General features: G+C 47.3%; 1 protein-coding gene across 1 annotated transcript; it reads right to left on the bottom strand.

Annotated features, from left to right (window-relative positions):
- Positions 1-1,845: 1,845 nt before the first annotated feature.
- Positions 1,846-21,771, bottom strand: LOC149356013 (uncharacterized). Its single transcript, XM_089584076.1, has 4 exons — positions 21,601-21,771; positions 20,305-20,421; positions 19,666-19,810; positions 1,846-3,462 (listed from the first exon to the last, which is right to left on the bottom strand). The coding sequence occupies exons 2-4, from the start codon at positions 20,405-20,407 to the stop codon at positions 3,315-3,317; spliced, it is 396 nt and encodes a 131-aa protein (XP_089440202.1). The 5' UTR covers positions 20,408-20,421; positions 21,601-21,771; the 3' UTR covers positions 1,846-3,314.
- Positions 21,772-22,723: the final 952 nt, after the last annotated feature.

The raw sequence follows: 22,723 nt of genomic DNA, 5'->3' as shown, positions 1-22,723 counted from the left end.
TCTGTTAACACTACAGCTATTTGTGAAAAGTAGGCCTTTTATTATAGCGCAGGCGACTTCCGAAGCGCCAGCCGCTTGCTAAACAGGCTATAGGCCTAGCGACGACCACGGCAGCCAGGCAGCAGCAGAGCTCGTCGCCCGGAGCGCCCGCGAGCGCTGCCTTTGCCGAAAGCTCCCAACATAAGCAGACATGCTTTTTTGCTGCTCGAGTATAGCTGGCAGTTCTGATAACAAGGCGATCTTGTCTTTTCTTGTGATATTTGTACACCATCCCAAGCAGCGCTCAGGTAGTGCTGCACGGCAGCGAAGTGTGACACCGGTTGTGGGCGCAGCTTGGGTAGAGCGGCGCAGCGATGCTTACTGGCATTTTCAGTGTTTCGCATCCTCACGCGAACCCGCGAAGGCGATATTGGCGTGCGAACAAAAAAAAGTCGATGTCCTCACTCATTGGAATCAGATCTGTCAGAATCCGAGCTGCTGGGACTAGACGTGCAGTTGTTTGTTTTCATGCGCTGGTCAGCACGTGTGTGGGAAAGCAGACGATGCAGCATAGGTGCGTCACAACTTTTGTGGGCCCACGTGACCAAGCGAAGCAGTTGATCTTCCCCCTCTCTGACGTCACTGTACAACTCGGCATTCCGAAACCGAAACCGAAAATCGTTCACCTAAAAATGCTATTATAAATTATTCACTGTAAATATATGAATCTTTGAGCGTGTATCATGCTTCCTGGAGCCATAAGAAACGTTTGAAACTAAGAACGCGCGAACCGCAAATTTGGTGTCTCCACCCCTTTAACTGAGCAGCAGAACGTCAAAGGGTGCCAAGTCATTGGAGTGTGCGAGTGGCAGGAAAACTTAAAGCAGCTGTACATAGGCACTACAGGCTCTAGAAACAAAACAGCCCCAGAGTGCAGAACCAGCACTTGTGCTGTTTTGGTGCAAAATGCCATTTGTCTGAACGTGCACCTCACGGCCTTCCTACGTAACGCCGTTACGTTGGAAGGTCATTAAAAGTTTGAGCAAACTAGTAGCAACAGAAAAGCAACAGCAAAACTTGGGGATTTCTTAACAACCAGGGTTCCTGCTCAAATGTAATTCTACAAATGGTTCAAAATTGCAAATTTTTAACACCATGTTTAATCTCCACCCCACCATGTTTAATCAAAACTCCTCGGTAGGTCTGAATATTATCACCATTGCCCTTATGGTCTGAATATTATCACAGCTTCCCTAGTGAACTAATACAATTTAAATATTTCAAGGTACTCAGAACCATTCCCACTGACAATAAAATATAAGGCCTTCCGTCTTATTAATGCCCTCAGAGGGACTATAAAATAAGTTTCTCAGATAATAAGGCTTCCTTACCTGCGGGACTTTCATCTGCAGGTGCTGCAGATGGCTTGCAGCTTGTGCCATGGAAAGCAAAATCTTAGTTTAGTTTAGCAAAAGCGTAGTTATGATTTGAGAAAGTAATGTGATGCATCTGTCTGGAAAAGTTAATTTCGTGCCACATGAGCACAACTGGCCGTTTTGCGCTCAGCAGCTATTTGCGGATTAAGCTTGCAGCTCATATTCTGAATAAAATGTGGTCAGCAGTGCGAAGGTGCCCTAGGCAGCCCGTTCTTGTGCATGACCCAGGGCAGCACACAGATCGGCAGCAGTGTCTTTCTCTACTCTTTTGCTGCACTTAACTCAACGTGTGAGAAGGGCACCCCTGGGGTGGGAAGACAGACAAACCAATGGCGATGTCCTGTACACTCCGAAGGAACCTACAGGACGTCCGACCAAACAGTGGAGAGAAAGACAGGCAGAAATTATGAGAAACAAACGACACAAGGGAGTCATTTCAAAGCCACTTTATACCCGAGAAAAACGAAATAACAGAACAAAAATATGCCAACGAATAACCTAAACTTTTACATTTAAAATCTCCTGCTTATACATTGCTTCCCGATGCACTCCCTAATTAAACCTCACACCTGTACAGCAGGTTAATGCAACACAAAAGCAGGACGGAAGAGATGGAGACGGGTGAAAACTAATGTATGGTCGGTGCTAACGTTCACCATGTATCTGTACTGCATTCACCATCACATCATTATATCATTATATTACATCAACAAACAATAATTGCTATCTAATTTCAAACCTGCAAAATAAATATCTTTTCAAGAATATCAGATGCTTTAAGTCAAGAACAAATCTTTTGAGAGCTTCTATGCAGAGCCACCCAGGTGTTCACGTCGCCGTGGCATGCCAGAAGGCGCACGTCCACTTCAGCGTCAAGCAAGGCGTCCGAAACTTCTCCTGAATGCAGCTGGGAAGGTATACCAAACAGAGAAACACGACCAGTTCGTCGACGGCTGCGGGCGACACTAGGCCCAAGCCAAGTTCATCCAAATAGCACTCGTAAGCCACGGGCGGCGTCCTAAAGATAGCGACGTGGCCCTGGCGAACTTCGGCTACGCTCGCAACCTCCACGTTGCCGTAGTCGATGAACGTTACCTCGACCAAAGTGTCATCGCTGCGCGGTCAGGCGGACCCTACGGCGCAGTACCACACACTGTCCGTGAAACGCTCGAAACACTGCGTTGCCAGTGGTATCTAGCTCTGGTGCAAAAAACCAGGCTTCACCGCAAGCGTCGGCCAGAGACCTACGAGGTAGTGTCTAATCTGTTCATTCAATTCGTAGTTCCTCTGCACGTATAGCTTCAGCCAGTGGACCTCGGACGCAATATGCATTAACATAGCCTTGAAAGATTCCCCCACTCCCAACTGGTTGCTGCCAATCGAAGAACGGTCCATGGTCTCAATTTGTTCGTTGCTCCGCTCTTATTTACCTAAGAGTCATGCTCGGCGCAGTGCAGGAAACGTTTCTCCGGGCCTCTGGCGACCGAAGAACTGTCATCCAACGCTGAATGCGGGTTCGAATTGCAAAAAAAAACGGCGACAGTAACCAGAGACTAAATCAAAATTCATACACGACGGGGGCTCTGCACAGCTACCATATCGTAATGCATTTATAGTGTAGCGTGGAATTTGTATCAGTTGTGCACACCTTATTTCGCTGAGTTGACGTATAAAGCACGAATACACCTTAATTATCCATCATTTACGAATAAAGATAGAATCGCACTACACTACTACAAAGTTATGGAGTGACATTACACATATTAACAAATTAAAATTCAAATGTCAAGACTAATAATTGAATTTCCATAATACTAATTGATAACAATGTCAGCACCGGTCCAGGAGCGACGCTGCTGGCTTTCTTCGAGGTAGCGGCGTTCCCGTTCGAATCCTCGTTTACCTGCGCCACAGGGACATGCTGCGAGGCACGCTTCCCGTGTAACAGCGGATTCGAAGGCGGTCTACGCCGCTTATGGCGAGCATTATCTCGTAGCAGACTCCGGACGGGCGCAGTGGTCGTAGGCTTTGCCGCTGCCGATGTCCGCTGCGCATATCAAGTGAGAAAAATAAACAACGTATCAATCACACGTGCAATGCGCGCTATTAATGTGTTGGCCTTAGAGGGGTCTGTGCAGGCGGAAATGGCGACCGCCGTCTGTCAGTAGCCGACCCGCCACGGTGGCAACCTGCCCACTGGACTACGAACGGAATTACTGTACTGCCTTTGATATGACGAACCATAGTATGGCACCTCTGATATAATGACATTTCGTGTGTAAACCTCCGATATACAGAACCTTACTATGCCACCTTAAATATCAAATCCTTTCGTGTGTTAACCGCGGGTATAACGAACTATCATGTGTCAACCTCAGATATAACGATTTAACACATTCAAACGAGGGTCGACTAAGATTTCATTTTTATTCGACAGAAATGGAGATCATGGGCAACAGCTTAGCTACGAGCCTGCTATGGGAACTGCATTTTCAGTGCGGGCATGTATATCGTCTTCCTACACGTCTTGATGCTTCAGCGGCTGTTGCTTCGATCAGACCTGCGATTTTTAACATAGCATGTGACCTGGATAACGTTCGAACAGAAGCTTTGTGGTAACGCTTCTCACGTCGTACAGCCAGCGCAATCTAGCGGCGTGCGGGGTTCACAGCTACCCCATTTCGAATAGTGGGGGCCCGCCTGCCTCACGTTCCGCCGTCCTCTCCAGCAGCGACAGCTGGGAGCACTCTGCCGCGGAAGTAATGCATGAAACTGCGCGAGCACATTGTAGTCTTACAGCTGACAAATCCCTACATTTCATCACTATTCGAACTCTCTGTTGTCTCTGACTCTGGCGGGCAGTGCTTACAGTGCAAAACTTTGCAGTGAAGTGCAAAGTGCAAAATGCAGGAGATCATTGCTATCAAAGGACCGCCACGCGACAACCTGGCACAATGGCCACTCAGCACTCCCAACCGCCTCTGTTCGCTCAAACCACACCAGAGAACAGAATCGGCGAGGCGGGTTGTGTCTGATAATCTAAGGGCGACAACTGCTAGGGACGCATGCACGGCACAGCACGCATAAGCGCTCAGATAGCACAGACTATCCGGAAAGGCACGCAGTTCCGTGTTCCCTTTCGGAAAGGTTTTGACTGAGCACAGCCGACACCGCATGCAGCTCCCGCTGGCGTTTTGCTGCCACAGCACTACACTTAAGACCATCGCGTGCGCCGAGTGTACAAGATGAAATCATCAGCAGTAATTAATGCCTGCTATGAGAAGCAATCATTTCAATGCAAAAGCAATACTAAACCCAATATGAGAAATGCTGTTGGCACGTGTGTTTGCATGTGTATTCGAAGATGGCAAAGAAAATCCCGCAGATGGCAAGAAAAATATGGCGACACCTTACACAGACACACAGCAAGAAGAACAATGTCACATCAGACAATCCACTGCCTGTAGTTCGTCTCTATATACTCGCCACTGACCGACCCTCTTGTGGCGTCAGTTTTCCGGACATTAGTATGAAGACTGTGACGCGACTGCTTGTCGTACGGCATCTTACAAGTGCTTGTCAAGTTGGAGGCTAGATTGCAGCACGGATTCGAACCGATGACATATGCACCTTCAACGGTACGCAGTCCCAGACTTTTGTATCAAAAATGTGATGCTACTGTTCGTCGCACAGCGTTGCTGGTGGTGTCATACACGTTTGTGTAAGTGTGGGTGTCCCAGACAAACAAACGTTTACGTGCAGAGTCCACGACACGCAAGCTCCGCCAACCTCATCACCGTGCAGTGACAACACAGTTATAAAGTGTGTGGTCTGGTGCGAAACGAATACTCAAAGACAGGAAGTCGTAGAAAGTAACTTTAACGCACGTACAAACAATACGCATAAACAATGCGCCCAGAGAGAGTAATGCTTTCCCATTCTCACACGTAAGCAGTCTGTCTGCCGAATTTTTTTGAGCACTACTTTCATACGGTAAATGCCGCTTTGCTTATGCACTGCTACTTTTATGTTAGTGGCCGACACAGCGGCAATAAATGTGTGGCTAGTGTTAACGAAATGAACACATAGCCAAGGCACTTCAGGGTGGGCTGTCGCGCATGCCATTGTAGAATGGGCAAAAAGCGGCAGAGGCCAAAATATATTGCCCTGAAGGTGTGGAAGTCCCAGATTCTCCTGCGTAACCTATCAGAAGTGCTCATTACTTCCAGCAATACGGTTTCGGCGGCAGATAGGCGCTGCCTTTCATGTGTCTTCCCCACCAGAGGAAACTGTCCATGCAGTATTTGGACATACTTCGCGTTTGATGGGGCGCAGGCGAAATCTGTGAATTCAAACAAATGATTTGTTTCATAGGCGCAAGGAGATTCCTTCTAGAAAGTTCGAGTCATTAGGTGCTTGAGTGGAATATAGTTTCATCAATATGTTTTTGAATCTTGCCGAGGATTCGCCCGGCATTTCCACCCACATCGAGTTAAGTCAACGTGCACTCGCACCAATCCCTGTGACGTCACCAAGCACATAGATAGTTCACGCAAACAACTAATGCATTCCGGCGACGCCAATGCCATCGGGAATGTGAGAGTAAAGGTTGACCTGTTTACATCAAGGTGCAATTCACTGCTGCCGCAGAAAGAGACAGAAAATGCCGTACGAAATCTTTTGAAATTACTAAAAGGGGCTGTGAAATACTGCTTGCAGGGATGCCGCCTATACTTCCGCTGATTCTTTGTCATATAGATGGGCTCTCAACTAGAATTACAGGAGTCGACGTATAGGAACCGGAGTTATTCAATGAACGAATTTCAAAACACAGGAAAACAAAATACTGCTCCCCCCCCCACTCGATTTTCGCGGTGCTTTTCATTTTCATTTTACTTTCCCAGTGACGACATCGGGTGGGACCAGTCAAAACAGCCTATCTGAGAATGTCGCGGAAGTTTGCACACCGTGGCTGCCTGTTCCATCGAAATCATTCTTCCTGAGGCTGCCAGCGTCGTTTCCATGGTTACAACAGCCATGTGAACGCCCAGCGATGCGTCACCGTCACGTCGACGGCGGAGAAGAGAAAACATTCATTAATGGCCTTCCGTGACTTATCCGAACTCGAGCGCACGATACTGCTAAAGGAGTGATGAAGTGCGCGAGATGCGTTTTAGCATAGCGCGTACTGCTACGTCCACCGCTTGCTGCGTACCGACCGTTGCCACTGCCCAATGTTGACGGGAACGCGGCGTAATCTGGAGCCGCCACCCGGTGATCCTACACAAGTTGACGATGCGCACTGGTAAATGTGAAACGAAAGCCTTTTTGTCTTTGTGTCCCTCCTTGAGACCAAAACGAACGCTTGTAGAATGCAATGCATCGGTCATATCGATTTCGCCAAGGTGTTCTCAGATACACAGAGTAGCTTTAAGTGCTGTGTGCTTGGTCATAGATGCATGTGTACAGATAAGAGCAAAGCCCTTGGATGCACAACAATAGATAGAGCCTCTGGTGGTGCGTTTTTTGTTTTGCTTGCTTTGCAGTATGGTTACCCAAGGCAAACGTGTTGGCCTTGTTGATATAATATAAAACCCTGAAAACATGACAAGACGTATCTTCATCTATTAACACAGTTTGCAGTATATTTACTGTTTGTCTAATCAAAAAGCTCCCACGTGATGATGTCACAACCACTGAAAAAAACTGCCACTGTGTGCCGACACCGTTAGCCCCGTGATTTTGTTTTTGCGAGCTAATTCAAACAACCAAAACAGGAATATTCGGGATACGATAGATCATAATAACTCCAATATAACTCAATCTATGCAACCAACAGGTAAAACCATGCGCTGAAAATGTGTTTCGGGGCCGCTTTAATGCTGGGAACTGGTGTTTTGAGATTATTTTCATGATTACTAGGCAAGTACGCCTCTTTCAAAGGCAAAAAAAAACACACACGCAAAAACTGAGTCTCCACTTTTTAAACGTGAAGCACGCCTTCAATTGCTCCATTGTTTGGCATGATCAACAAATGCGCTGGGTAGGCCATCCTTCAGCAGGCTTGGCTACACGGAAACTGGAGTACTTTCCGATTTACCCTGCATGTATGTGGCGCAGGTGTGGCATGTATGTGGCTTTTCCCTCAACAAACCAGCCTATGGGCGTTGTTCGTAATGTATGCCCAGATTCTTCGTGCGCACAGCAGACATGAATGCCGGTGCTGAATACGAAAATTTACCAAATGGCACTTAACTTCAAAGTACCATTGTAGCCATGGAATTTAAAATGTAACTATTTGAGGCTGTTTCCCGCCGTTAAAGATTAGCATTTCTACGCCCCGCATCCGCGCAGCTGCATGATTCAAGATACCGAAGAAAAGGTCCGGGAGCTGCAGGGTCCGCTTTTAAGCAGCGTAGTCGGACATTTATGGCCGCTATGAAGCTATCAAGAAGTTGCGCAGCCATGAGGATTGGCCTTCTTTACGCCCATTTCAGATTTTGAACATCGGCTGTGTCATGAATACCCCACAAAAGGCGGATAAGGAAACCCTGTGGCCTAGGATATTTTAGCCAGCCCTGTACGTGGTGAAGTTTACATTAAGTTTGCAGCTCTCTCAACATTAGCGTATGAGTCTAAAAGGTGTGCATCTATACCTATTTTCATGACAATAGCACATCGACTTCAGATACAAGGTTTTTCGTATTTCTTGCTATATTTCAGTCAACATGTAATATCGGCAGTAAACATCAACGGGACGTGGGTGTATGAAAAAAAATATATCGATGCGATCATGCAAGGCATTCATCCTTAATAATCAATGTATTAAGCAGTACGCTCTGTTGGGAAAAAAAAGTAACTGATCCCCCATAAATTTCCGAAACGTGCGGCATTGCATGTGGAAAGCTGGTATAATCTAACAATTCCTTCCCGAATCAATTCTTGGTGCCGAGACCGTTGTGCATGAAAGGAGGGGGGGGGGGGAGGTCCGTTACTTCTGTTTAGGATAGTACATGAACTTTCCGCTGGTAACACTAGCAGGCGACTGGACAACCAGCTAGAGATCCATAAATGTTTTTGCCAGAACAACATTCTGCTGCCACATAGCAATAATATTCAAGAGTAGTCTCCTGTGCTGAAGGCATTATTACGTTAAGAATGAGGCGTACGAGAAAGGCTAGTAGTGTTGCTAAAACCTGCAAGCTTTTTTTCTTATTCTCCCCATATGCATTCGGGTTGGTGAAGAACACACAATTTTAATTTGGAAAAACATTTGGAAACCGAACTCTCAAGAGCACTTTTTGACATTCTTTTAGCGCATTGGTGCCTCACTGCAAGATTGGAAGGATAAACAATTTTTGTTCCAGATATGCTTGTCTGATCAATCTAACAGTGCTTTTAAAACAGTGATAAGCAGAGTGGTTATTTTTGTGGCTTTTTTTATGAACTACAGCCTGTAGCCACCACATTTAAAAACATTGACGCAACGCCTGATGCTACGTGGGTTCTGACGGTCTTGACAAAAACGATTTCTGTCAAGATGTTCACATTCAATGTTTCTGTGTGTTTTAAGAGACCTCACCATCACACGGTCGCTGCACCTCATCTTGTAAACCACGATGTCCTTTAACCTCAGCGGTCCTCCTAACCCCACAACAGCCCAACAAGGCTCTAGCATGAAAAAACGCTGCAAGGTTCAGTTTCCAACAGCCCCATGTGCGAATACAGAGATTCAGGCACCCTCCGCTCCTTGAAGGTCTCATCGACACTTCGGCTAGTTGCTCCACATCCACTGTGGACTGATGGGCTGGGTTAATTGGTATATTCATACAGGAGGGGTCAAACACTGCATCAGGAAGGCCAAATTCTGCTCTGGTGAGGAAACGAGTTTTCGTTTTTCCATCAATGAGCATTTGTTGAGTGGTTGAACATTTACGAGGTCAGCCTCATTGGTCCTCCGATTTGTATGCCAGGATCAGGAAGTGCTCAAGCCTGGTTATTTGGTTCCATCTGTAAGCAATCGCGTGATGCAATTCTACGTTCAGCGCCCAGACGGCGGCAGTCATCTCATCGGACGGCGCACACTTACGTCTGGCCAGGTGCGTTAACACTACAGAGCCTAGATCGTCGCCTTCCTATTCTCCTTCCCCTCTTCCCGACGCCATCTGGATGCCGTTTTCGACTGCGGTGTTTTTGTGAGTGCGGCGCAGCGACTAAGCAACGTGGACGGTGGGAAACGCAGTGTGTGGTGCGCGAGCGTAGTGACAGGACGTGTACAGGACATTGCGAACCTTTAAGTCTGAGGAGCGCGAAGAAGAATTGAGTTGTATGTTTAGTATAGCCCTTGTTTATTTTCAATACCTTGTGCGTGCGTTGAGTTTCTTACACACTGCCCCCTCCTCCCGTTTTTGATATGCAACGCATCAGAACTCTAACATATCAGAAGAGGGATAAACGACCAACACGATCTGGAGAAGACTGAGAAGTGGATGAAGATGCAGGAGCGTGTGCAGCAGCGCAACGAGAGCACGACGGCATACATCCACTCGAAGGTTCGCCTCTGTCGGGAGGAGAATCTCGAATTTTGCGACACCTGTGAGCAAGTGTTGACTGGCTTACGTTCAAGACAACTGTGCACGATGCTACTAGGACGCACCCACGAAGACGATCTCCTCCACGACAGCATGGAGTTTGAGCGCGCTGTTCGTGGGCGGGAGCTGAGATTGGCGGTACGCACGAGAAGAGGCCTTTCAGCGCGACCACCACTAGAAACCCAACAAGACTTCCTTCACGGAAGAGCACCTACGAGCCGCCGAGCAAGGACTCGAGACCACCCCTGATGAACGATAAATGTGAGACAAAGTGCTACAACTGCGGCCGATTCGCATACATCTCCCATGGCTGCCCGGACGAAAGGCGTCAAATTCGATGCTTGCATTGCGCTAAAAGCGACCACACTCAGCGTCACTGTTATGAAAAAAATAAAGCAACGATACCAACACAGTGACTGACTCCGAAGGGGAGGAAATTGCTCCGGGAGAGATACTCAAGCTAGTGACATGTAATGGGACCACGACCAACGTAGGCATGAATGATAACGGGAGCTGCAGGTGCCTCTTGCATGCATCGGTGGCGCCACTCTGTGGCGAAGTTGTGGAAAAAATTTCACATTGCTCTGTGGTTTTGGCAGCCAAAGTATCCCGTCCGCAAGAGCGACTTGAAGTTGTTGCGCCGACTTGTAATTTGATGTCATCACAGGCAAAAACATTACAATTATTGTTGTCCCTGACGATGCATTGCAACTTGACTTAATCATAGGCATACTTATACAGAACTGCCATACATAGCTTACGGAAGGCTTGTTGGTTGCCTCCGCTTTTGGCTTCAACAAGAATGCCCATTCTCCCATTTAGAGCCGGTCAATGAGGTGAAGTTTCGTGTGCGTACTACTGGCAAGAGTGTTCTGCAACCTAACAGAATCAACTGGATCTCACTGTCAATACCTTATGGCCTTTCTGTGCCGGTTTTTCTTGGTACCTTTGCGAACGAAATCCTTCTTGAAATGAAAGAGGGAGATACCTACATGCCGGTTTTTACGAGCGGAGACCTAAAAGTAGTTATCAGAAAAGGACACCAATTCGGGCGTATAAGACAGGTCGACGTAGTTGGTGTACCTATGCCAACAATACCTACACCAACAACCTACGCCAACAATTTCAGCGAGCTTGCCTGCACGCCCGTCCTGAAAATGGACATTAAGGAGGTCCCTGGCAGTTCGTCTGTGACGGTTAGGGTGTACGAAACGAATGACGCGGAGCGAGAGACGATTCGCGCAATCATCGCAGGGTGGAAGCGAGAGGAGATGGTTAGCTAGACTTGTACACCTTTCTCCAGCCCCATCCTTCTCGTACAAAAGAAAAAGTGCAAAAACGTTTGGTCGCAGATTACCGGCACTTGAACGCACAGACAATAAAAGAAAGGTACCCCCTTGCCACCATCGACAAGCAATTCGAGAAACTGTCCGGAGCTGAACTGTACACAGTGTTGGACCTCGCCCACGGCTATCTACAGGTACCGCTGACTGAAGGGAATATGAAAACCGCCTTCAGAACCCCTGATGAGATAGGAGAATTCTAGATAATGACTTTTGGGCTGAGTAACGCACCATCCGTTTTTCAGCGTCTCGTGAATCGCTTGTTGTCACCTTTAAGAGGTACAATTGCGAAGTACTATGCAGACAATGCGCTCATTCCAGCGAGGGAATGGGACAAGTGGTTCGAGAACCTGTGCCGAGGTCTTGATTCCTTCAAAACAGCGAATCTGACCCAACGACTCAGCAAGTGCGCATTCGGGAAGGATACCGTCGACATTTTGGGCTTCCGCCTCAAAAAGGAAACGGCGCGACCCGTTGAGGCCGAGGTGCCGGCGGTCGCCCTGTTTCCAATTCCGAAGAATGGCAACGAGCAGCGACGATTCCTGGAGATAAGGAGATTCTTCCGACGTTTCATTCCGAGGTATGCCCTCATAGCTGAACCTCTCACCAGGCACACTAAGTAAGACGAAAAATTTGTGTGGAGTGTCGAGCAGGAGATTGGTTTCTGGTTTATGGGGGTTTAACGTCCCGAAGCAACTCAGGCACTGTGGGACACCGTAGTGGTCCTACCGTAGTGGAGGGCTCCGGAAATTTCGACCACCTGGAGTTCTTTAACGTGCACTGACATCGCACAGTACACAGCCCTTTGGAATTTCGCTTCCATCAAAATTCGATCGCCACGGCCGGGATTGTACCCGCATCTTTCGGGCCAGCAGCCGAGCGCCTTAACCACTGGGCAACCGCGGCGGCCTTGAGAAGTTTGCAGGAACTTGAATCAAGACTCACGAGTGAACCAATTCTACAGCTGTACGATCCGAATTCAGGTATAGAGTTGCATTCAGACGCGTGTTCTAACGGTTTGGCAGGGATGTTTCTTCAAAAGAAAGAAGAGAAGTGACACCTTGTATACTGCATAAGCAAAAAGATCATGGACGCGGAAAGGAACTACCGCTAATCAAAGCTCCAACTGACGCCTCTCGTTTGGCCAGGGGATCGTCTGAAACCCCTGCTGCTGGGAATCTGAGTGAAAATCGTGAACGACTGTTAGGCTTTAGTGTGACAATCGCAGAGGACTCAGAGAACTAAGCAGAGAACGTGCAGAGTACTCAGAAACCCTACATACGGCTCAATCCAGGAATTCGAGTTTTCAATCAAGTATCGTGCTGGAACGCAAATGCTTGACGTTGACTCCCTCCGCCGAGGCACTGTGAAGCACCTCAAGACACGATGGACTCCCTGATTTAAGGCAGGTTTGATGTATCATGTGAAACCCCGCCGACCAAGTAAATCCTCTTCAGAGGGGAGATCAAGAATTGCGAGAACTTATAAATGTTCTGGAGAACCCTGAGAGCGCTCGTACCAAAAAGAGGATGAAAGTAAAAGGCTACAGCGTTAGATCAGGCAGGCTAGTGAGAGAACTCGAACAAGACCGAGGAACTAAGTTTAAGCTCGTACTATCCAAGTGTGAGTGAAAGGCATTTCTGCTACAGCCTCATGATTTGATGGAAAGTATCGCAATCTACACGACAGTCTCCAAAATTCAAGAAAACTTTTGGTTCTCGTGAATGAGTAATAACGTCAGAGAGCATATTTCTCATTGTTTCCAGTGTATTTACAGCAAGGGACCTACCAGCAGTAGAGCAGGTCTTCTACCTCCGATCCGAGCAAGTTAAGGACCGTTCGAGGTAATACACATAGATCACATGGGCCATTCGTCCCGAGCAAGACTTGCAACAAGTATATACTTGTATTCATTGGAAATTAACCTCACAAGATTCGTGACTCTCATCGCTACACGCGACATTTCAACTAAGCACGTGCTCCTTGCAATGGAAGGGTTTGTCCTTGAAAAAGGCCTCTCAAGAACAGTTATTATCGACAGATAGCGCGATCCATACACCATGTGCTCAACTCGACACGCAGCCCGCAGGCAAATGACCTCGTGTACAGTGTGAATAGAACTATTCTGCCAGTCATTACGACTTCAACGAACTACCCAAGGCAGTGCGACCGGGACGCAAACCTCCCCAGGGCAGAGCATGACATCAATAATTCCGTCAGCAAGACATTTCTGAAAATGCCATTAGAGATACTGTATGGATACGAGCCAGATTATTACGGCGACGAACTAAAAACAATTGTGAGCAGCGACGACGGCCAGTGCGGGAATCTGCAAGAATTGCGAACGCGTGCTCGGCAGAGCATCCTGGCCGAATACAAGAAAGGGAAGACAGCTTACGACTGCACACACATCTCAGCGCATCTCTTCAGTGCCGGCGACATCGTATTCATGGAAAGAGTGCCTGAACAAACAGGGAAGCTGGCGAAGGCTCAGCCGAAGTACAGAAAGGCTTTGGTGGTAAATCAGGCCCTACCATCAGACACCTAAGAGTGTCGAGCATGACCAGGGCTAGAAACCCCGTTTCGCAACCACAGCTCACGGTTCGCACCTAAAAGGCTGCACCTCAACAAAACCTCACCTTTGTCTAGAAGTAGACAAGTTTTCGGCTGAGAAGGAAGAGAGTTTGAGTGAAGCGAACAGTGCACCGCCGCCAAAGCGTTGTGCACGCAAGGGAGCGGTGCAGATAAAAGGCTTTTAACGAAACGTTCGAGCATGCAGACAACTGATTTTTTCCATCTGTTGACTGATGTTCACGTCAGTTGTTTGTTTCTTTTTGCGTGTGCACGCTATTTCTGCTAGCTGCAAGCTTTTATTCGCTGGTCTTAACGAGGATGTTAAACTCTGTCATGATGGCCGAATGTAAGTGATCGCGTGATACAATTTTACATCGGCGCCTACTGCCGTCCAGATGGCGGCAGTCGTCTCATCGGAGGGCGCACACGTGACGTCTGGCCTGGTGCGTTGAACCTACAGTGCCTACTTGGTCGCCTTCCTTTCCTCCTTCCTCTCTTCCGGACGCCATCAAGATGCCGTTTTTGTTTGTGATGTTTCTGCGAGTGCAGCGCATGGACTCTGCAGTGTAGATGACGTGAAGCGCACAGTGGGCGGCACACGAGCGTAGGAGGCGGACGTGCACGGGGTAGTGCGAACCTTCAAGTCTGTTTCAGTTGTATGTTTAATATAGCCCCTGTTTATTTTCGATACCTTGTGTGTGCGTCAAGTGTCTTACAAGCTGACCCCCCCTTCCGCTTTTACACCCTACCACATCAACACCCCGATATATATCAATTTTTTACAGGTAAAAAACTGCAGCAGCACTGCAATTCGAGCTATCTACTTATTACAAACGATGCGGATCCTTGCCACCATCCTCCCCATCATCGAAGCCCTGACTACTGGCGCACAACAGCCAGCAAGCAAATGCAGCACTCGAATACTGCTTTAAACTGCCCCGAGCAGGGTAAATCCTGCAATAAACTGGCTACAAAATAGTAAAAGGTATGGCAGGTCTCTTGAACTTCAGATTACCGCTACCGGCAAACATTATCCTACGCACAGAGCGTGACAGGGCGAAGTCAAATGGCTCTCTTATGGATCGTGACGACCAGCATCACATTCACCTAAAATCAACCTCATCTTCCACGTCAACCCTCTGCGTGGTCAGGAAGTCGAAGGTAGCTAGGACTGAAGATTCCTTGTATAGTAGCGCGTTTTCGGCCACTGTGACCATCTTCTTTCCTGGCACCCTCCTCTGCGTGACTGATAAAGGCACTTAGACAACACCGCTAACACCTCCGGAACACAGATGCACTTCTCCCAACCCACCCTTCTCCTACCACAGCACATGCACAGAACCTCCAGGCCGTCCAACACAAGCGTCTGTACCATTCCCACTACAGCCGCTCTGATCTTTCCAGTCCCAAATGCCTCGATCCATATGCAAGTGAGGAACACACTCTTCTCTCTTGCCTCACAGCCGTACAGTTCTCTCATTACTGTAACTCCTCCTTCCACTCGAGGATGGAATACATATGGGTCTTAGTTTGACTCGTTTGCTCTATTTCCAAGAAAAGAAGGATCTTGTATGTATGCTCGTTCTGATAGACATGATAGGCCTCTGACATCTGTCTTTTTAGTTGATTAGTATGCCGAAATTAAATTGTGGTTTCGTCTAAAAAAGACTGTCATCCACGGCATTCACTGCAGAGCATCGCTACATTTGAAAAAAGCGATTTCTTCAAAGATAGGTTACGTTCTTGCAACCATACTTTTATGCACCGGCCAGTTTGTCAGATGTACGTACTACCACAGAAGAGCAAAATTTTATAGACCACCATTTTTCTAGACAAAACCACAGTCCCCTAAACAATAAACAGGGGATGTGCAAAAGGTCTATCATATCTGTAAGAACGAGCACAGATGTGTTAGTGACCCATCACTTGCCCTCTATGAAAGGGGGTTAATCTAGATGCCCCTCATTTATTTGTTCTCTTTTGTTGTTTTGTGAGTCTGTACTTATACTGCGTTTTGTGAATAAATGAACCATAGCGAGTCAGTGCTTGTGGTGCCTATTGTTCATCATCATCAGCCTGACTACACCCACTGCAGGGCAAAGGCCTCTCCCATGCCTCTTTAATTAACCCTGTCCTTTGGCGGTTGCGGCCACCCTATCCTCGCAAATTTCTGAATCTCATCCGCCCACATAACTTTCTGCCGCCCCCTGCTATGCTTGCCTTCTCTTGGAATCCACTCCGTTACCCTTAAGGACCACCGGTTATCTTGCCTTCGCATTGCATGCCATGCCAAAGCCCATTTTTTACTTTTGATTTCGACCAGGATGTCATTAACCCGCGTTTGTTCCCTCACCCACTCCGCCCACTGCCGATCTAGTAATGTTGCACTAATCATTTTTCTTTCCATACCTCGCTGCGTTGCCCTTAACTTAAGCTGGACCCACTTCGTTAGCCTCCACGTTTCTGACCCATAGGTGGGTGCCGGTAGGATACAGCTGTTGTACGCTTTTCTCTTGAGGTATATCGGCAAACTGCCTTTACTGATCAGAGAGAACCTGCCATATGCGCTCCACCCCATTCTAATTCTTCTAGTTATTTCCCCTCTCATGATCCGGATCTGCGGTCACTACCTGCCCTAAGTAGACATATTCTCTTACTACTTCCAGCACCTCACTACCAACTTCAAACTGCTGTTCCCTTGCTAGGTTGTTGGACAGTACTTTGGTTCTCTGCATGTTAATTTTTAGCCCCACCATTCTGCTCTGCCTGTCTAACTCATTGATCATGCTTTGCAGTTCTTGTCCAGAGTGGCTTAACAAGGCAATGTCATCAGCGAATCGCAAATTACACAGGTATTCTACATTAACTCTTATCCCAAACTCTTCCCATTTCAGGCCCCAGAATACCTCCTGTAAGCAGGCGGTGAATAGCATTGGCGATATCGTGTCTCCCTGCCTGACATCTTTTCGTATTGTAATTTCATTGCTGACTTTATGGAGAACTATAGTAGCTGTACGATCGTTATAAACAATATCTTCCAATATTTTCACATAACACTCTTCCACACCCTGATTCTGCAATGCCTGCATGACAGGAGGTTTCCACTGAGTCAAATGCTTTCTTGTAATCAATGAAGGCTATATAGGGGTTGGTTATATTCTGCGCATTTCTCTATCACCTGATTGATCGTGTGAATGTGGTCTATTGTCGAGTATAATTTACGAAGGACTGTCTGATCATTTGGTTGACTGAAGTCTGAGGTTGTCCTTACTCTATTAGCGATTACCTTAGTAAATACCTTGTAGGCAACGGACAGTAAGCTGACTGGTCTGCAATTTTTCAAGTCCTTGACGTCTCCTTATGAATTATGATAATGTTAGCGTTCTTCCAAGCTTCTGGTACTCTCGAGGTCACAACGCATTGCGTATACAGGGTGGCTAGATTTTCTAGCACAATCTCTAATCCGTCCTTCAGCAAATCTGCTGTTACTTGATCCTCACCAGCTGCTTTAACGCTTTGTATTGTTCCTAACGCTTTCTTTACTTCATCCTTCGTTACTGGCGGGATGTCCCAACGCTGTGCTCGACTGCATCTCTCAGTAACTTGATTATTACATTCGCTACTGTATAGATTTGTGTAGAACACTTCGGCTACTTTAACTATCTGATCCATATTGCTAATGACATTGCCCTCTTTGCCTTTTTACGCATGCATCTGGTTTTTACCTATGCCCAGTTTTCTCCACTTATTTTAGGCTACTTTCGTTCCTTAGAGCATGCACGATTTTCTCCATGTTAAACTTTCTTATGTCGCCTACCTTGCGCTCATTTATTAACTTCGTTAACTCTGCTAGTTCTATCCTGTCTGTGGAGTTGGACGTCCTCATGCTTTGGCGTTTCTTAATCAGACCTTTAGTCTCCTGAGATAGCTTGCTGGTATCCTGTTGAACCATCCTACCACCTACTTCTGCGGTGCACTCTGTAAAGATAGCTGTGAGATTATCATTCATTGTTTCAACACTGCGGTCGTCTTCTCCAGTTAAAGCGGAAAATCTGTTATGCAGCGATATTCTGAATTCCTCTACCTTCCCTCTTAATTCTAACTCGTTAATAGCCTTTTGATTCACTAGTTTCCTCTGTTCCCTCTTCAAATCTAAGCTAATACGAGACCTTACCATTGTGTGGTCACTACAACGGACCTTACCGAGGACCTGCACATCCTCTATGATGCTAGGGTGGGCGCAGAGTATCAAGAATATTTCATTGTTAGTCTCACGATTGGGGCTCTTCCACGTCCATTTCCTGTTTGCTCGTTTGCGAAAGAAGGTATTCATAATCCGTAAATTATTTCTATCTGCAAACTCTACTATAACTCTCCCCTACTATTCCTAGAACCTATGCCACAGTCATCTACCGCCTGGTCTCCAGCCTGCTTTTTACCTACCTTCGCATTAAAGGCGCCCATAAGTACAGTGTAGTGAGATTTTACTGTGGTAATTGCCGATTCCACATCCTCATAGAAGCTTTCAACTGTCTGGTCACCATGGCTTGACGTAGGCGTGCATTCCTGCACCACCTTCAGCTTGTACCTCTTATTAAGCCTTATTACGATAGCTGCCACTCTCTCGTTAATACAATAAAATTCCTCAATTTTGCCAGCTATATCCTGATTTATGAGGAATCCCTACACCTAGTTCTCGCCTATCTGCTAATCCACGATAGCACAGTACGTGCCCGCCCTTTCGTACTGTATACGCTTCATCTGTCCTCCAAACCTCACTAAGCCCTATGACATCCCATTTAATACCGGCTAATTCCTCCAACAGCACTCCTAAGCTAGCCTCACTTGATAAGGTTCTTGCATTAAACGTTGCCAGGTTCAGTTTCCAATGGCGGCCACTCCGGAGCCAGAGATTCTTAGCACCCTCCGCTGCGTCACAGATCTGACCGCCGCTGTGGTCAGTTGCTCCGCAGCCGCTGGGGACTGAGGGCTGAGGGTTAATTGGTTTGTTCATAGAAGGTTGCGGCCAAGTACTACACTACGGTGGCCAAATCCTGTTCTGATAGTAGAAGTGCGTTGCCGGTTCAGGTCACCGAGATCAGGCCACACTCCAGGCCTGGTTATGCAAATTCCATCGGCACTCAGAGATTTTTTTTATCCGATGGAGAACTGAGTGGCACTGGGATTCGAACCCTGGTCCTCTTGCACGCCAGGCGGATGTTCTACCTCTACACCATCGCAGCATCTTATTGTTCTACGTCCGTCATCTTTTTGTGGTGTTTCTGCCAAGTTGCCGCACGAACTAGCTCAAACGTCAGCATTACTCCATATATACTCATTTATATGGCTGCTGACTCAAATATAAGCTTAGTAAGTGAGCTTATTCAAGCGAGTAGTGACGCTCTATGCGGATGCATTATGGAACTAACGCCAAGCTTATCAGAAGAATCAAGAAAATATCGAGATAGCATAACATCAATCAGTACTTAAAATCACAACTTCTGCTCTGTGCCAATTTTTGTGGTGGTATTACGTGTTTATTGTGGGCAAGTTTGGGAAAAAGGAAATGGTTGACATCTATAATTGTACACCAGCAGGAGGCATACAGCGCATCCCGCAACTTATGGAAGGCATACCTATTGTCGGATCTAAGTAAGAGAGTCACGTATACCCGGAATCAAACATGAAGCCGAAATTTAAGTTATTCACGGAATGGAAAAGAAAAAGTGCACGAGAGCTTACTCCAAGCCAGAGCTCCATCGCAGGGCTTCGGTGGTGAACTGCAGTGGTGCCGCCGCTGGACTCCTCGTTCCTGTCATTTCGGCGTCGTGTAGCTCCAGGTCGAACACTACGGTCACCACCGCAACGTCGGCAGACCCAGCCTGCGCTGTTTGCAAAGGAGAATAGAGTATGGGAAGAAAAAACTGGCCCTATACATTTCGCCTCTCGTCGAAGCAAAACAGTGAAAGCAATGGCACCACAGTGCTTTGCACGTGGGCTTCCACTTCCGACACACCTTGGCTATCGTATGCGCAACCTGTTCAGCAGCATGTAAACGCGACAGTTTTAGGTTGCGGCGCGTACAACTGCCCCACGATCCCAAAACGCTTAGCCAGGGGCTATCTAAGGAGCCTTGCCACTTACGGGTAATGGGCAATAAAGGTGATCAACTCAAAGCCAAACGGTGGCGAGGAGAGTGTATAAGTTGCGTTTTATTCCCGTTAGAGGACAGATGCACACTATTAAATGTATGTCAGCTTAGACCCAAGTGTGAAACCCATCGGTGCATAGCCTAGAGGTTAGCCATTTGTGCTCGCGTTTCTCGCGGTAGCAATGGTCGAAGCGTCAAACAGTGGGAAAGGAAGGTTGGCCTCTCCTCACCATCGAACGTTGTGCCGCCGGCAAGCCATGCGTCGCTTGGATATCGTCCCAGTGGCATTCCATGTCCAGCCTTTCTGCCGGCGGCAAGCTGCAGCGCAGGCATAGTGACTGCTCCCGCTGGGAGGTTCAACAAAAGAGCATGAGCGAGCACAGAGGGAAACAAATGGCTTTTATCTGAAGCCACATGAGACCCACTTCTATTCTGACAGTACAAACAGTAAAGCATAAATGTCTATGCTTTACAGGAGGTGATATCAGCACCCGAAATACAAATAACAGCATGCATTAGTGCGCTTGACACACGGAAAGAAGCGGTCAACTCAGACTGAAGAGCGTGGGTGAAGCGGTTAATACTGCTGTCACACGGGCACTTTCGATCGCGATCGGTCTCGAGCGCGGTTGAAGTTTCAAGCGCGATCGAGATGGACAGCTGCTACACGTATCCACTCGATCGCGATCAACTAGTTGAAATGCTACATACGAGATGGCGCTGCTTGTACTATCAACATCACCATTGAATTTTTAATAAATTTATAATAACAATAGTTAATAAAACTTTCTTATGAAAATATCAAACTGTGAGCAGAAAAAGCACCTTAATTACTTTCTGCTTCAACCAGCAGTGGACTCGATAGCGAACAGCAGCTTAACAACGCTCGGTGCACGCGTGAATGGTAGCGCCATCTAGTGACAAGGCGCCAAAGCACATCAACGCTGTGATGAAGTTTTCTTCCGTAATTACTGGTAGCTAGGGTCAGTGCATTGCAAGCCTTTTTTTCGTTCCAAGAAGAAAAACTGCAAATAGTAGAAAATGTAACAACTGACTAAAAGCAAGACAACTACTTCGCCAGGTGTCGCTCTTGCGAGGTAAACACACTGCATTTAGTTAGGCCTAAGAGCTTGAAAATCGCCAAATTATCTGAAAAACAAGGGCTAGTTGTCGCTTAAATCTCTACGCGTGGGCGAGAGTGTGCGAAATAAAAGCGAACCGCTACCATTTCAGCGAGCATCGCGTCGAAGAATCCAGCGGTGACATGTGTTTATTCCGAAGCGGGCGAGCAGGGCGCCGCCATCTTGTCAACGCATCCCCTCGATCGTGCTCCATGTGCTCGAGCAGGATCGAGGTCGATCGCGATTGAATTCGCCGTGTAGCAACGCCGGATCTGCATCGAGTTCGATTTCGATCGCCTCGATCGAAAGTGCCCGTGTGACAGCAGTATAACACAGCCACCGCTAGGCGTGCACACCGCGGGACACCAGTTCCAGTCGATCTAAACGCGCGGCTTGGGTTCCCACCTTGATATTGACGACTTCGGTATGGCTGGAATATCGTCGCGGCTGCGCCAGGGCCACCCAGCGACGCCGCTCGTGACTGGCCCTCAAAGAACCCAGGGAGTGCTGCAAGGCACTTGCCGAGGCCGTGCCTTCGCAAAACCAACGTTGGCAAAACTGGCCTCAGGAAGTACGTCACGACTACGCACCGAACACCAGAGGACGCAAACACGAAAATAAATGTTCTTATATTAAAGCACACAAACTTTTGTTGCTAAATAATTATGTTATGCTTCAACGCCACTGTTTTAACATATATATGAAGAGGCAGTTTATTGAAAAACGTTCCAAAGTCTTTTAGTTTTGTTTTTTTCGACCGTCGTCGGCACTGTCATTTGGAGGAAGGAAAGTTTTCCTTCCTCCATGCCATAGAGTTTCTTACTATTACTATAGTGCCTAAAATACTATTACCTAGAGGCCTTTCCTTCCTCCATGCCTAGAGGGAAAGCTGGCGGCGCTGCACTTCAGCCACCATGGACGCTCAAAGCAGCATGGGGCGGTGAGCTACTTGTTGCGGCATAGTCGTAATGTTTTGGAAACACGGAGTGGCACTACTAAGACGTTTCATTTCGAAAACGCTGTTCGTGTGGTTCGTGTGTGCGCAGACGACTTTCCCGCGAACGCAGTGTGCTAAACCCATAGTAGTGAAAACGCGACGACACACGAAGTCAACGCTGCCAAAGGTACGAAAGTAGTCCGCTGCAAAAAACATGCGAAATGCATCTGTCCGCCTCCGTCAGGCATCAGCGCCTTGGTTTCATGCAAGTGTAGAATGGTCACATGTTTCTTCCAAATACCTAGGTGTTCCTCTTGACAAGTATCGAGATAACGATGACTTTTGGAAGGAGAAAATTCAAGAACTCTCCACGCGTGCACAGAAATGGTCGGGAAAGGAACTGTCGGTATTCACGCGAGCAAACATATCGCGTGTTGCGTAAATCAGAGAAAATCGAAAAAAAATTCTCTCGGCCTAACCGCACTTTTGTTTGGGCTCAAATTTTGACCAGAGGTTGCATTTGATGGTCAGTTTTGTTTTATACTACATTTATATGGGGTACTTGCTTGAATCGGTCAGAATTATTTGAAA

This window comes from Amblyomma mixtum, chromosome 3 (assembly GCF_055824585.1).
Source record: "Amblyomma mixtum isolate Tamu chromosome 3, ASM5582458v1, whole genome shotgun sequence".
Classification (NCBI taxonomy): Eukaryota; Metazoa; Arthropoda; class Arachnida; order Ixodida; family Ixodidae; genus Amblyomma; species Amblyomma mixtum.
This window is presented reverse-complemented; position numbering and strand designations above follow the sequence as displayed.